This window comes from Gadus morhua, chromosome 15, assembly GCF_902167405.1.
Source record: "Gadus morhua chromosome 15, gadMor3.0, whole genome shotgun sequence".
NCBI classification, from domain to species: Eukaryota; Metazoa; Chordata; class Actinopteri; order Gadiformes; family Gadidae; genus Gadus; species Gadus morhua.
Genome location: NC_044062.1, coordinates 14,114,072 through 14,129,985, shown reverse-complemented (window position 1 = coordinate 14,129,985; position 15,914 = coordinate 14,114,072). Strand labels below are relative to the sequence as shown.

Sequence of the window (15,914 nt, the reverse complement as noted above, 5' to 3'; positions counted from 1 at the left end):
TAATGCAGCTGGAATGCCGTTTCCTGGATCTCCCTGAGGACAAGTCACAGTGACCTGATAACACTATTATGGATCTCAAACCACTGCGTCAGGTTCTCCGACGTCTCTGGTTCTTCCACGTCCACATCAATCTGAAGTAGACTGAACGACGACATGTAGGAGAAAGGGAATGTTGCCCGCGATTGTTGACCTGCGATTTTCTCCCGCCGGAGCTTCGCCGCCTCGGCAGCGGGCAGCGGGCAACGCCGAGGCTGTGGTCCCTCGGCGGGAAGCGGGAAGCGGGGCTCAAGTGGGAGACAATCTCGGGCAACAATCCCTTTCTCCTGTATGTCTTGGTTCATGTACTTCAGGGAGTCAAAGCCAAAGTTCCTTTCCCCCAATACCTTCTCAACCATGGCTGAGATAACCCCCACTACGAGTCTCTTTGTGGAAATACCAGAGACGAGAGTCCGACGTGTTATGCGCCATAACACCAACAGCAGAACGGTTATCCAAATAAAGAAGTGTAGGCCTACAACACTTGCGTTACAGTCCTGGAGCTCTATATATAAATAATATCAGTTAGCCTAATAGGCCTACATATCATATAATACATAATATCACGACCAAAAGCTTTGTGAGCCTCCAGACGATATTATGAATCAGAAACGACTGCGTCAGGCTCTCCGACGTCTCTGGTTCTTCCACTTCCACATCAATCTGATGTAGCCGGCAGCTGGCTGCCCACTGCCGGGCGGCGGTGCTTTGCGGTGGGGTGCCTTGCGGCAGTGGGCGGCAGGCAGCGGGGCTCAACGATGGCTGAGATAACCCCATGTGGCGCTCGCCAGGCCAAATTCTCTGGGCGGGCAAGGCAGAGAAAGGGGAGGCAGCTTGGCCCCTTATGACGACATATGGGGCCACATTCCAAATCAGCGCGCTTGAGCTTCCATTTTTTCAAAGGCGAGCAGAACACCTAGCGCTCGTTTTACACCGAAAGCAAGTTTTAGCCACTGGGGGACCATAGGCAGGCTAGGGGAACTCATATTAATGTTAGAAAACCTCATAAAGTGAGATTTTCATGCCATGGGACCTGTGAGATCAGTGGGAGGGATCCTCATTAGTCACGTTAAATGGTCTGACCCGGGGCTTTACAAGCTGGGGGTCACAACCTCAACAGTGGGGCGCCAAGTGGATTGATGTATGGCCAATCATTCAAAAAAATGTAATAATAAATATCCATGTCTTGTATTCTTAATTTGATAATTGAAGAAGACTGAAAAGGGATAAAAGCCCATTGAAGAATGATATGTTGGTATATGTAGTAGGCCTATATATGTAATGCAACATACCGTAACTTAACATAGCCTATTTGGAACATTTATGATGATTTATTACTCATTTTAATGCAGCCTGCACCACGGCATCAAGTTTTGGGTATGGCTTATCTTATCTCAACTCTGATGGTTTAATAGTCTTCCCTTTCCAAGCCTATAGCATTATTCTCTGGGTGGTTGGATACTCTACACTATGGTGCACCCTCTATCATTTTAGGAATTCCCCTATACGCCCTTCCTAATTGAATTACAGACTTGCCATTCTCTATTAACAGAATCGAGCTCTCTGAAAAGGAGAACATCAACAAGTCTATCCAAATCCTAGCTTTACCAAGTGCTGAGCCTCACACATATGCAGTTCCCGGTTTTTTTTTATAGCCTACCATTGTGAATTGTTCACTTTACACGTTTCCCCTCGAAACGGACTGGCACTGCCCATGCACGCACAATCGCACAGCAACAATTTATTTTCCATCTTCTCGGGTTGGAGCGGAGCTCAGTGTGTGTGAGTCACGGGTGGGTGTCTCCTCGGGGTGGGGTGTGGTGTGGGCAAGGGTTTGGCACTTTCTCCCGTGCATGTAGCTCGCGGCCAGTGGGGGAAAAGCAGCTATTGACTCAAATGACAGAGAGAACAACATGCATTTAGCTTTTTCTGTCTGCGAATTCAACGGCGGTTGCACATTGTTCAATGATGATACTTTTGAAATATAAATGAGTGCATCGGTATGAATATGTCTGTTAGAGAGAGAGAGAGAGAGAGAGAGAGAGAGAGAGAGAGAGAGAGAGAGAGAGAGAGAGAGAGAGAGAGAGAGAGAGAGAGAGAGAGAGAGAGAGAGAGAGAGAGAGAGAGAGAGAGAGAGAGAGAGAGAGAGAGAGAGAGAGAGAGAGAGAGACAGAGACAGAGACAGAGACAGAGAGAGAGAGAGAGAGAGACAGAGACAGAGACAGAGAGACAGAGAGACAGAGACAGAGGGAGCGAAAATGCAGTGCACACGCACACAAATAAAAAATATGCATACAAATCATAATGCACGGTATGAATTGTGAGCCGGTGACCCACACACAAGTGTGTGGTTCAGAGCAGATGATTTATGAATTATTTTCCCCTCACTCCTCCAATGTGTGCGCCAGATGTGAAGCGAAGCTACAGTCGAGGTCTTTTTCGAATGCATTCGATCAGCGGCTTCAGAAAATCAGTTTCCTTATTTCTGAAAGAAAACGTTGAGTTGGTTTATCTGAATTGTTTGGGCAGAATTACAGTCTACGGTGTGCTGGTCCATGCGCCCAGACGTATGGAAAGTCTGACAAAAAGTAGGCTACATAAAAATGCGCATCGATTTCTGACCTTAAATCCCCCAAAAACATCAGGTGACTACGCCAGTCTCTCGTTGGTTAAATCTTATTCATCGCCCCCCCTGGCTATGCTTTTCCCCAGCTTTGTGTGCAGGCCTGCTACCTGTCTGCCAAGATCCGATGGGCGCGGCTGGGAGCTGAGCCCACTTCTCTGTTATGACTTGCATGAGAAAGTTAAGCGAGTGGACTGAGAGTGACACGCCAGAACATCCCACCACCAGCGCCGGGCTGGACTTCTTATATACTTTCTGCGCTGCTTCACCCAAATCAGTTGGCATACATCTTGGCAAGCTGGATTTTAACACGTCGTCTCTGTAAAAAGTGACGTGAAGTGTTTTTTTGTAATCGACTTCGCTCAAGGTATGGATTTCCCTATTTTTGGATAACATTTTGTTTGATCTATAGATGCATGAATTGTGTATTTTTTCTGCTCTGATGGCGTTCTGTTGTGTTTTGTTCACATGCGCTCCCATATATTTTTTTCTGGATTGTAAATACTTTTTTGGTCGACTATTGGATTGCAAAGTGGACTTTACTGAGTGGTCTCCTGCGGAGCTCGATCACTTTCGAGCCTCAACGAAACTTTCTCATTGATGATGGAACGAGTCAAATCTGCATTGCGTTTACTCGTCTGGGTTTGAATATACTGGACTACTATAATAGGGACGAAGTATGGGATTGTTATGAAAACTTAGAAAAGTAGAAGGAAAGACTGATAAGAAGATAAAATGATACCTTTGAATTTCGGCCACAATTAAAGATCAAGGAGGAGACATGTTCAAGGAAATTTGGCAAAAAGGGTGTGGTGATAAAGAGGTCTTTTGTGCCCTCAGAATTCAATGGCTTCTGTTCTTTTGTTGTCATGACGTTAAAAGAGACAGAAAGTTAACCCCAAGCCTATTGAAATCTTCTCTCCCTTTCATGATGGATCATGAATCATTATTGTTATTACCCCATGTCCCTATCTTTATCTGATCTGGTGGTGTTATTTAACATGAGCCATAGACAAGATGTATTCATTTAGATGTGTTTGATTTATAAAAGCAAGTGAGCTTATCTATTATAGTTGGTCAGAATTTGGTTAATGCTGTAAGCGTGGCACATTTCGCACAGCACACTAATGAGAATAAAGTAGTGTTGGTGTGTTTTTGCTGAGAGGCACAATGTCAGAAAAAGACAACAATGTCTTGAAATGTGGAATTTTATCATACAATTTGCAACAGCAGCCTTGCTGTGTAATATCCACCTCTTGACAGCTTGTATTAGAGAGAATTTATATTTATAATTTGTAGGTTCAAGTTTGCAGCGCTATTGATTAGAATAAAAACAAACAAAGACTTTTCATCATTAGTGCTTGGTCTCAGCTTGAACCCAATCAGCAGGACTAATCAATGCAGTATCATATTATATTCTCATTTTAACCATCATCACCTCTCCAGATAACGTTGGATGGACGATCTAACAACAAGACAGAGGAACTTCTCAGACATATCGGGAGAAAATGGTGAGATTCTTGCACTCACTCATCTGTATAAGTGTCCTTCAACAAAGACAATCATTTTATTTGTGGACGAGTCAGACACTAAAGAGGCCATATTTATTAACCGTAGGCTACAACTACAAGTGCATCAGCTGCCCCTATAGTTATTTAAACTTATCTGTGAAATATGACATGCACCCAACCTACACCACACAACTATAGAATCAAAGTGTGTTTAAGTTTAAACGGATAGGGTATTTATAAGGGCTACAAGTGGTTGAGAAAGTGAAGCGATTGTTCTCCTCATTGCCTTGTATGGCTTTGGTTCACTGCTTAAAATGCCACTAAAGTCAACGGACAAAGTACTGCCAGAGTTGATGTTGTGGACAACAAGTGGCTAACGGTGTTTCATTAAGAACCTCTGCCAATCTTTTGTTGGGTATCCAATGTGTGTGTTTTACATGAATTTACTTATCTACCACTGTCAATATTGGCACTCTAAGCGATCTGTTAAGTACACTTATTAAGGTAAACTTTAATAAGCGCACTGTTTGACTCAGAACTAGTTAGTATCTACTATAACCCTGTGTAATACTTGTCCTCGAAGAGCTTTGTTTGAATCAGAAGTAGTGGTAACTATACTGTAACTAAACCTGTGTATATTTGCACTAAGTGCTCTGTTTGAATCAGAACTAGCATTGTGTGTTTTTGTCATTTACAAGAAATATAACCGGTGTGTATTTGCACTCTCATACAAGTTCTGCTTAAATAAGAACTAATTATTATTTATTATAACTAACCCTGTGCATATTAGCGCTCTGAGTGGGCTGTGCGAATCAGAATAAGTTATAATTAGTAGTCTCAGCCTCCACCAACATGTGGAATAAAGGTTTATAAGAAAAGGCTTATTTGGCATAATTACTGTGACACATGGGTGGATGGAGAGGTCAAAGAGAGAGATGATTATACACGCCTGACACCAACACAGACAAACATATATAATCAGAGCTTATTCTGCCTTAGTCAGCGCTCTCTCACATCCAATGTTAGATCTCAAGATTAGAAGAAGTTGGAAGTTCCTCTTAGCATACAGTAAATGATCTCCAACCCAGTTCTGGAAAAGAAGTGTTTCCCTCCAAGTGTTTGCATTATGTTGCTAGGATAAACTTCCCGGCAATTAGTAGAGTTATCCTTATTTGATATCATTAGCGGCATTATTATTCCGTTATGAAATTCACTCTGTAAAATTCCCATTGGATCTGATTCACCTAGCAGCCGTACTGATTAGTTTGGTGGGTAAACCCTCTCGAATCTTTGGGGGAACCATGACAACCCAGTTTAAATGCATTCTAAGTGCTACTCTGGTGGAGAAACAGAATGCAGAACTGAAAATAATGCATTGATTCGTCATGATTTCCAAAGATTCTGGAAGGTTTCCCCACCCGACTAATAGGGTCTATGAAGCTGAAGGTCTGAATCTTGGTACGCAATGTATTCCGCTGGGTCGCACTGTGGTGAATGTGTGTTTATATTGCTTATAAGCTTTGGTTCTGACAAACAAAGGTTGCAATTAATCATTTAAGGCGGCTCAAGTTACAGATTCATGTTAAACCAACAAACTAAGAGACAAACATCTAAGAAACCAGAAAGAAAAGAAAAGTATATATATCTCAAAGTCTGGAGTGAGTGACTCATTCTCTCTTTTTTTTGTGTCTTTTTTAAATCTATCAGTCTTGACAGAAACTATAATTTCCTCGAGCAGACTGGCTTCCCTGCCTCCAAGTGAGTTCCTTCATCCTTTTCTATTTATTTTCAGTCCGTTTTAAATATAAACCGACTACTGTCGGGATGTCGGGGGGTGGGGAGGTGGAGCGGTGTGGATAATAGCGCGCCGCCGTTCCCTCTTTGTTTGGTTGTGTGTGTCTCTGTTGCTAGAGGGAACCAGTGGATCAAATCACAGGAACATGTCCAGTGGTGGAGGAGGAGGAGGAGGAGGAGGCGGAGGGCTGGAGAAGAATGTCTTAACCCAGAACAGCGGTGGAAGTTTTTTCTCTTCAAGTGAGCAAGAAGCCCTATAAATCATGATCTGTGTGCGGGAGGCTGTGTGCCTCCTTCGGTGACGCTGCTCAGCGCCAGTCAGGGGGATGCCGGTTGCAAACTTGTTTCATTGTTTAAAAATGTGCTGCTCATGCCGTGAAGGGGAGTAGAGTTGAGTGTCGATGTTTGGTTGCCAAGATCAACAATTCGAATGTGATCATATGAAACTTTTAAACCAGTCACCCTCCTTCAGGGTGACAACATCCCACATATCTGTAGAGTATCAATAACAGTCTCGTTAAGATGATCTTTAAATGACATGTGGACGACGTACACATGTGTGCGTTTTACTAAAGGAAACCCCCAAGAACAAAAAAAAAATGAAAGGGAAAAGCGGTTGAACCTAAAGTTACAGTAAACCCCCGTTAAAAGGTTCCAGCTGTCGCGTGGTCTAGTGCACTGACCGGAATTAACCTCCCTCCCCCAGCCTCCGTGGGCGTGAACGCCAGCAGCAACTACAGCTCCTCTTCGGGGGTCTACCTCGGGGGGGACTCCTCCGGCGGCGGAAGCGGTAGTCGCGGCGTGGGAGGCGGTCGCTACGGCGACCTGGACGGCTACGGCAGCGGCGGGAACAGCAGCGGCGGCGGCTACGTGGTGACCTCCGTGTCCAAGGTCAGGTCCAGCTCCTCCGGGGGCGGCGGCACCGGGAGCGGGCGGAGGCTGCAGAGCGCCGGCCTGGCGGGGGGGCCGTCGCCGTCGTTCCGTGACAGGAAGAACGTGACGAGCCGCTCCGGGGGCTACGAGGGTGAGGAGGCCTGGGAGCCGTGGGATGGATGCCTAGTTGGCGTCCGGCCTGGCACATTCTGGGAAGGAGAGGGAGAGAGAGAGAAAGATAAACACAAGCATGAGTCCAATAATACAGGGGGGGTCAGCGCAGGTCACAGGAGCGCCGTTCGCACCTCTCCTTCTGTGGGTTGTTTCAATTTCTCTTTCGTCTTCTAGGAAGTTCCAGCGGCAACTCCTCACCAGAATTGTCCCGCAAGGACTATGGAAACTATTGTGAGTGAGGATAGGAAACAACAGCGATTCACTCCTGTCTTTACGTTGTGGCAACTTGTGGATCAACGCTGACGATACTCTGTCTGTCTGTTTGTCTGCCTGCCTGCCTGTCTGTCTGTCTGTCTGTCTGTCTGTCTGTCTGTCTGTCTGTCTGTCTGTCTGTCTGTCTGTCTGTCTGTTTATCTGCCTTCCTGCCTGAGTGTCTGTCTGTCTGTCTGTCTGTCTGTCTGTGTATTTGTGTGTGTGTGTGTGTGTGTGTGTGTGTGTGTGTGTGTGTGTGTGTGTGTGTGTGTGTGTGTGTGTGTGTGTGTATAGATATGCTAGATACATCTGTGTACGTACATGAATATACAGTACATCATGTGTGTGAATTCGTATGAGCGTGGGCTAACATGTGTGTTTATTTCTTCACAGGTGCCAATGGCCCAAGAGGGCGGAGCCAGAGCCGAGGTGAAGTTCGATTCCCTTCATCAAACACACTCTCTATCATCAAACGCACTCCCTTTCCTTCCTCTGTGGACATGATTAAGAGCTGAACAAATAAAACAGACTCTGCTCTCCCCCCATTGTTTTTATCGCTGACCACTCCTCCGCTTTTAGAATGTGGTGGGAGGGGTTTACAAGTATTATACATCTGGATGTCTTTTAATTCTGTCCATCTCATCATGATTTTTTTCGCTCTCTTTTTCCCCTCTCTTTTGGTTTATAGAGAGTGAGATCAGAGCCCGCCTCCAGAGTGCCTCTCCCACTGCCTGCCGATGTGAGCCAATCATCCATCTGCCAGTTTTTGTTTTGTAATGTTTCACACACACACTAAAGCCATGCTTTAGGGACATACCTCAGTGTTGACTCTATGGGAGTGTTGCTAGTAATAAAATGCTTTAGCTCCATCTTTTATCAATCTCTTCATGAGATCCAGCTGCTTGATTGAATTTATGAATAAGAGATGGAGACAATCCCTTTGTTAAACAAATTCACACAGGTCCCATTCAGTATTGTTGTACATTTGTATTGGTTCCCACCAAAATATTTCCAATAACAAAAAGCTTTATTTAAGTAATTACAGGTTAAAGATTTGCTCTCTTCTTTATCTGCCTAGTCGTGTTAACCCATCAAGATTGTAGATCAACCAAAAACCAAGAACCTCTACCTTATTCAAACTCATGGGCGTTGCATGTAGTTAGGAGTTCATTCATCCCACACTTTAGAATAGAAGGTGGTTTGCGGGGCCGTGAGTCAGCTCTGTGCGGTCCTCACTAGGCTAATGACCCGGTGGTTTCCAGGGACGGAGCTGGATGATGTGAAGAGGCTGCTGAATGCTGGGAGGTCCAGCAGCGTGAGCCCCACCCGTTCCTCCACCCACTCCACCACCCTTCCTGTCCCCAGGAAGGCCACGGCCGAGGCCCGGGTCAGCAGCGAGTCCTCACAGACGGGTAGCTAGACACACTCACACTATCAGAACCAGTCGGGCGTATTTATAGTCTGAGGTACTCAGAACCGAGAACCAGTCTTATGTATTTATAGTCTTGATCTACTCACTCACTAAGAGGACCTTATCCGCTACCCCATGCACGCACATATTCAAATAAACACATTCAGACAAGGACACATGCAAACACACACACATACAACTACACAAATTGATACACGAACCGCAACAAACATACGCCTACGCAAGTGAAGTCTCGGACACAACCTCTTAGCTAATCTCCTTCTTGTTATTCTTTCCGCTGCAGTTTCGACCCACTTTGAGAACAAACCCAGATCCGGCACGTTTCCCATCGGCTTCACCAACGGCCATCACGACATGGCCGTGCAGACGAGCCAGTCCACCCAGTCCGCCGCCCAGTACGGCTCCGATGGGCTGAAGGTCTCCCAGTTCGACAGCGGTTTGAAAACCAACCACTACGACATGAACGGGAAACTGGGCCAATACGACAGTTTGAAGTCCGGCATGTACGACTCCACCGTGACGTCCGACCACTACGACTCTGGTATCATCCCCGGTATATTCGTGGGCACCGCCAAAGCCGGCCAGTACAACGGCGGCACCAAGTCCAGCCAGCAGCAGTACGAGATGACCACCATCAGGTCGTCCGTGGGCCAGGACTCCAGCGCCCGGTCGGGCTACGGCTACGACGGCACCGCCCGCTCGGGTCAGTACGAAACGGCCACGCTGGACGCCAGCGCCCTGCCGCTCTTCAACTGGTCCACCAACGCCCTCCTCACCTCCCCCACCACCGCCGCCACCTCCCACGCCGCAGCCAACGTGGCCGCCGGCAGCACCAGCAGCTACGTCTACCAGAGCAGCACCAACAACATGGGGGGCACCGGCCCCATCATCGGCACCACCCCGTCCTCCCTCTCCGGTGAGAGCGCCTGTGAACACGTGCACACGTGTACACGTGTCACGTGCACAAGCAGACATTTTTCAGACCCGCGTGGACGTGTATTAGCACGCTGGGCGGGTTAACGACGCCATTCGATAGGCCGTAAATACAAAGTATCGGATCTCCTTCATCATAGCTGAATAGTAGTAATAACATACATTTAGAACGGTTCATCCTGTTTTCTCATCCCTTTTTGATGTAATTTGATCATATTATATTACAAATTACCAATCACATGATCCCCGGGTTTTTGATTTCCCGACGACTTGACAATAAAAGCCCTGACAGTGACATTTCAGGTTATGTAAGTGCCGAGACGATTATGTTATTTCAATCTGTGTGTCTCTGTTTACAGTCTACGGCTTCCAGAACAATCTGGGACCTACTTCGAGCACTGTGCTTACTACCAGCGGTGCTAACGTCACTGCAGGCACAGGGGGTAAGCTTAACTAAGCTGTCTTTTGTACAATGCTATTTGTTGCTAATTTACCAAAAATTATAACAAATGCTTATCTTATTTATTCCCTGTATGTGACATTAAAATACTATGTGTGTGTGTGTGTGTGTGTGTGTGTGTGTGTGTGTGTGTGTGTGTGTGTGTGTGTGTGTGTGTGTGTGTGTGCGTTTGTGTGTGTGTGTGGGTTTGTGATCAGGTTATGGAGTACAGAAGAATGTCTCCAGCGGTGGTCTCCTCAGCACTGGAGTCTCTGGAAGTACGTTTAACGGACCCCAATTACTTTATAATGCAATGATATTAATAGAGTACTCAAGATAAATTACTACTGGTTACACTTTACATAAGGGCACATTAATCAACCATTAATTAACATACGTTAATGCAGTAATAAGCATTAACTAACAGTTAATTAACAGTTAACTAATGTTCTATTAATCATGTAATAATGGTGTTCATTTTTGCTAATGGTGATCAAGATAACTAAGATAATAGTATTCATATTGGCTAAGTTATTTATCTATACATTATTTAATATGATTTAACCTAAGACTATCCCCTATGCTAATACTATATAATAATGTTTATTGTTGCATAACGAATGCATAAACAACCAACTAATTGTGAAGTGCTACCCTTCTAATAAAATTAGGCTTTATAATCATGATGTTAATCATAATGCGAACATCGATCATAAGACCAAACATAATTCAGCAGAACAAGTTTCAACACAATTTATTATTCCTTCCATCACACCTGTTCACCTCATTTCACCTTCACTTTCTTCTTTTGTTTATAATAAATGTTTAGCCTTTCTTGATATGATTTGTTTTTTGTTTTTCCCCTCAGCCACAAGAGCTCAGACAGAAGATTCGTACAAGAAGGACTTCAAATACGTGATCTTTGACAAGGAGAACGTTGTAGCCAATAAGGACACAGAGGTGTTGATCCTCGCCAAGGACAGCGGCAAGCAGTTCACCAGCAGCGGCATTCATCTAGGAAGCGGTCAGTACCTTGCTGCCCCCCTGTGGACAGATTTGAAATAGTATTATATATATTTTATTATAAACAATACTTTTTAATCTTGTTTGAATAACCGTTTGTTTTAATGATTATCTTACAACATTTTAATATTCATTAGAAATAGGTCCCATTGCTTAATTAAAGCAAAGCACTATTATATAAGAGAAAGGATTTGGAATATGCAGATTTAATTAGTTTAATTTAATTATTTAACTTATTGCAACTTTTACACATTTTTGACTTTGCGTTTGAATCATCTGATTTGCCTTTATAGGCTCTCTTTCCGGTGACTCCATGAAAAAGGAGAAGATGGTTTCCAGCTATAGTGAAGGAGCTCAGATGAAACAAGCCGGCGGCAATTACTGTAAGGAAAATTAAGCGGTGTTAAAAACAATGTGAATTGATTAGAGTATAAAAGCTGAACAACAAATCGTTCTGACAGATGGATCGTCTGGAGTTCTCATGAAAGACAAGGCAACGTATGCAGGTAGGTCGATATATTATTTGGCTTCAATCATGCATATAGCATGCATTATACTTTTGTTTTTCCATAATAATAATAATAATGATAATAATAATCTTTTTATTATTATCTTTTCTATTTTGTAAATCATCTTATTATTCATATATTGTTTTCTTACCTTTGTATATTTTTCCGCGTTAAATATTTATGTGATTCTCATTATCAGAGGTCTTCAACAGGGGGTCCGCGACCCCTATGGGATCCGCAAGGTACTGCAGGGGGGTCGCGAAAGTTTTGGTTGATGAGACATTTTTTTATATCCCCCCCGCAATTTTTTCCACAAATTGAAATGTCTTTAAACACACATTAACATGAATCCAACACACTAGCCGCGTTTACATGGACACTTTTGATCCGATTTCTAATCGGAATAGATCTATTCCTATCATGCAATCCGAATGTCCTACTATATATGGAATTTACAAAAGTGGTAAGCATATGTTCGTGCACTTACAGTCTCTCGCGCGCACCTGACATATCTGGACTGGCTGCACATTTTTATGCATTTGATTTTAATGAAAGCCCAGTAGGAGAGAGCTTTTCTCTGCCTGCTCCTTCAATTAAGAAGAAGGACAGCATAGCGACGTCAGTTTCTCGTTCGGTTTTTATAAATACCCAGGGGGGATTCTAGGCAATGTGGGGGCCCTAGGCAGAGGATTGTTGACGGGGGGGGGTGGAGCGATTGTTGACGGGAGGGGGGGGGGGGGGCTCTAGGGGGCCCCCCCCCGTGGCCCGGGGCCCCCAAACAATTGCGGGGCCCCAGGCAGTTGCCTGGTATGCCTAATGGGATGCGGCGCCTCTGTTAATACCCCCTCCTCCGCCGAAAACAATACGTATTTGGATGAGAGTGCGCAGCCAAGACTAATGGGAGAGAGAGAGTGCTGTTATGAAAGGGATAATGTACAGAACGCCAGTCATCATTGGGAAAATAAGCGATCAGCAGAGAAATATTCCGCCAAAGACGTTGACGTCGCTTAGCAACTGGACCCGCTGGGGTTAATAAGTTACCGGACTACTTCCGGAGCGATAAGAAAGACACTAACAAACATCACTAATTTTCGTTTCCACATTTATGCTTTAAAAATGTCCATTTGAATAGCTTTTATGCATGATTTCATGCAATTGACAGACATTGTTGATCTTGGCAGGTATCAGTTTATTATGTTATGTTATGTTTATGAATGGCAGTGGCATGGCCATCCTACTCACTGTACCTTGCACATGTTTAAAATAAAAACATTAATATATGAACCTGTGTATTATTTGAATGTATTGAATGCAAAATAACAAGTTACATTTATACATGGCACTATAGGACCAGTTTAATATAAAACACATTTTATACAATATATAAGTAGGGGGTCCCTGCTCGATCTCTCCATCAGTTTGGGAGTCCTTTGCCTGGAAAACGTTGAAGACCCCTGCTCTATATCTTACTTTGTGCCTATGGTCTACACAGCAGGCTGACAGGCTCACATTGCACCTGTTACACCTGTGTGTATGGGACCCCTTAAGTTACTGCGTGGCTGCCCACCATTGAGGCCAGCATGCTGATGACTCTAATGCCCCCCTCACCAGAGATCCGGGAGGACGACGGCTGTGGGGGAGGAGGAGGGGCCTTCTGCTGCTGCGCCGACTCCTGCTGCTCCTGGTGGAAGTGGCTGCTGGGCCTCCTGCTGCTCGCCCTGCTCCTCCTCGGACTCCTCTTTGGACTCCTGGCCATGGGTGAGTCAGGGGGTAGTGGCGGGGCGAGGTGGTTAATGAGTTTGTTTGGTGGTTAGTTGTAGCTAGCGGGTCGTTTGTTTTTTTTGGGCTTTTTAGTCAGTGGGTTAGTTGTTTGATCTCAGTAAGTGCCCTGAATTTCCCACCTTAGATGTTATCTTAGTAAGTTAATTAGTCAGCTAGTTAGTTAGCAAGTAAGCAAATTGTTTATTAATTTAGGTGGCGATTTTAGGTGAGGGTTGTGAAACATTTGTACTTCTGAACAAATCTGCTCTGGAAAAAAGGAAATGAACCAAGACGGTTATTAAAAACAAACGAGTTAGTGTCTGGACCTCGGTCCTACCCTCGTGGAACGCTTGCTCTCACTGGAACGGACCGGAGAGGACAGATTCACATGATGGTAACAGCTTTAACACCAGGAAATGAAGACCTAATCAAAGCTGACACCGGGCGGGGTCACAGGACCTCCGGGACCACAGACACGTCTGGTTCCCATTGTCCGTTGGACCTGTTCCAGATAACAACATTGCAACAGTCTCTCTCTCTCTCTCTCTCTCTCTCTCTCTCTCTCTCTCTCTCTCTCTCTCTCTCTCTCTCTCTCTCTCTCTCTCTCTCTCTCTCTCTCTCTCTCTCTCTCTCTCTCGCTGACATAGAGACAAATTCAGATGTAACATATTTATGTTAAAGTCTTTCTTCAATTTTAGAACCGTTAACTGTCTTGGTCGTGGTCGTGTGTATTTTAAGATGCACAAGTTGCCACAAAGTTGGTGAATGTTTAGTCAACTCAAAACATTTTCAGGTCATGTCAAGTCAGTTGTCTGAAGGGCTCCTCAGCCCCACACTATACCACACTCCCAAACGCCCCTAGTTAATGCAAGCCGCTAGTTTAGTTAATGGTATTAATTAGGTATTATTTATAATTGAACAGGCATCAGTGCTATCAGAATTAGTTGAAATGAGTTATCTATTTAGGTATTAGGTATCTATGTCTTTTTCCAATTCATAAGTCCATTCAGTCCATTCATTACGGAATATGTTTGATTGAATATTACCTTGATCATTTTAAAAGTCAATCTTATGACAAATAGGTTCACCCTGTTCTCTTACCTACATTAGAAAAGTAGGCTTGAAAAAGGCTTGCTTGAAGAAAAAAATATATAGATATAACGTTAATGATTGATTTTTCATTTAAAAGTAATTCAATTACTTGACAGACACATAGCTCTTACACTATAGGACGAGCACTGCAGATACGACCATGCTACTCGGCTATGCCTGTTGACTAACCTTCCCTGCCATCTGCTCCCCAGCTGAGGACGTGAGGAGGCTGAAGAACCGCGTCTCGGCCCTGGAGGCGGAGTCCTCGGTGGCGTCCGTGCGCTCCAGTCGTCTCTCGGCCTCAGACAACCAGATCCACCTGATCAACGCCGGTGGTGCCGGGGCTGGTACCGCTGGTGGTGCTGCCGCCGCTGCTGCTGGTGCTGGTGGAGGTGTAGCTGCAGGCCATGGTGGTGCAGGTGGTGGTGCAGGCGCTGGTCATGCAGGTGGTGTTATAGGGGCGGGTGGTGTTGGTGGAGGAGGAACAGGCACCCACTTAAACAACGACATCACGCTGCACACGGGTGGAGGAACTCACGCCGGCACTGGGGTTGGAGTCAGCACTGGCTTCGCCGGTGGGGCTGGTTCTGTTGCTGGTGCTGGTGCTGGTGGTACTGGTCATGCTGGTGGTGCTGGTTCTGTTGCTGGTGCGGGAGCTGGTCATGCTGGTGGTACTGGCGGAGGCGGTGGTAACACCAATATCTACATTGGTGGTGGTTATGGTGGTTATGGTGGTGGTCATACTGGCGGCACTGGTTCTGTTGCTGGTGGTTACGGAGGAGGTGCTGGTCATGCTGGCGGTACTGGTTCTGTCGGTGATGGTCGCTATGGTGTTGGTACTGGTGTTAGTAGTGGTACTGCATATGGTGGTGGTACTAGTTTTGGTGGCACATCTGGCACATCTGTCGGCAGGGGAACTGCTTATGGCGATGGTGGTAGCGCTACAAGGATCGGTGTCGGTACGGGTGTTAATGTAGGTGCCGCTGGAGGCACTGGTGGTGTCAGTGGTGGATATGTTGACAGTCAAGTCCTTCAGCAGACCATCCAGCAGATGCTGCAAACTGAAATGCAGTCGCACTCCTTCAGAGGTGAGCCATAAATACAGTCCTCAAAAACACATTCCTCACAAACATCACAAGCATAGTCTTTACAACCAACACAAACACAGTCCTCACAAACACTTCAAACACAGTCCTCACAAACACTTCAAACACAGTCCTCACAAACACATTCCTCACAAACATCACAAGCACAGTCCTCACAAACACCACAAACACAGTCCTCACAAACACTTCAAACACAGTCCTCACAAACACAGTCCTCACAAACACATTCCTCACAAACATCACAAGCACAGTCCTCACAAACACCACAAACACAGTCCTCACAAACACAGTCCTCACAAACACTTCAAACACAGTCCTCACAAACACAGTCCTCACAAACATCACAGACACAGTCC

General features: G+C 45.2%; 1 protein-coding gene across 1 annotated transcript in view; it reads left to right on the top strand.

The window, feature by feature from the left end:
* Window positions 1–2,768: 2,768 nt before the first annotated feature.
* The window catches only part of col17a1b (collagen, type XVII, alpha 1b), a 31,737-nt gene continuing 18,591 nt past the window's right edge, over window positions 2,769–15,914 (top strand). The window contains exons 1-17 of the mRNA XM_030379675.1: window positions 2,769–3,026; window positions 4,106–4,170; window positions 5,878–5,928; window positions 6,082–6,204; window positions 6,671–6,988; window positions 7,186–7,242; window positions 7,657–7,692; window positions 7,952–8,002; window positions 8,526–8,675; window positions 8,979–9,611; window positions 9,988–10,071; window positions 10,286–10,345; window positions 10,936–11,091; window positions 11,384–11,473; window positions 11,552–11,596; window positions 13,211–13,357; window positions 14,665–15,540. Coding sequence (XP_030235535.1) covers window positions 4,116–4,170; window positions 5,878–5,928; window positions 6,082–6,204; window positions 6,671–6,988; window positions 7,186–7,242; window positions 7,657–7,692; window positions 7,952–8,002; window positions 8,526–8,675; window positions 8,979–9,611; window positions 9,988–10,071; window positions 10,286–10,345; window positions 10,936–11,091; window positions 11,384–11,473; window positions 11,552–11,596; window positions 13,211–13,357; window positions 14,665–15,540 — 2,932 coding nt within the window. The 5' untranslated portion in view covers window positions 2,769–3,026; window positions 4,106–4,115. The remainder of the gene's footprint in view (window positions 3,027–4,105; window positions 4,171–5,877; window positions 5,929–6,081; window positions 6,205–6,670; window positions 6,989–7,185; window positions 7,243–7,656; window positions 7,693–7,951; window positions 8,003–8,525; window positions 8,676–8,978; window positions 9,612–9,987; window positions 10,072–10,285; window positions 10,346–10,935; window positions 11,092–11,383; window positions 11,474–11,551; window positions 11,597–13,210; window positions 13,358–14,664; window positions 15,541–15,914) is intronic.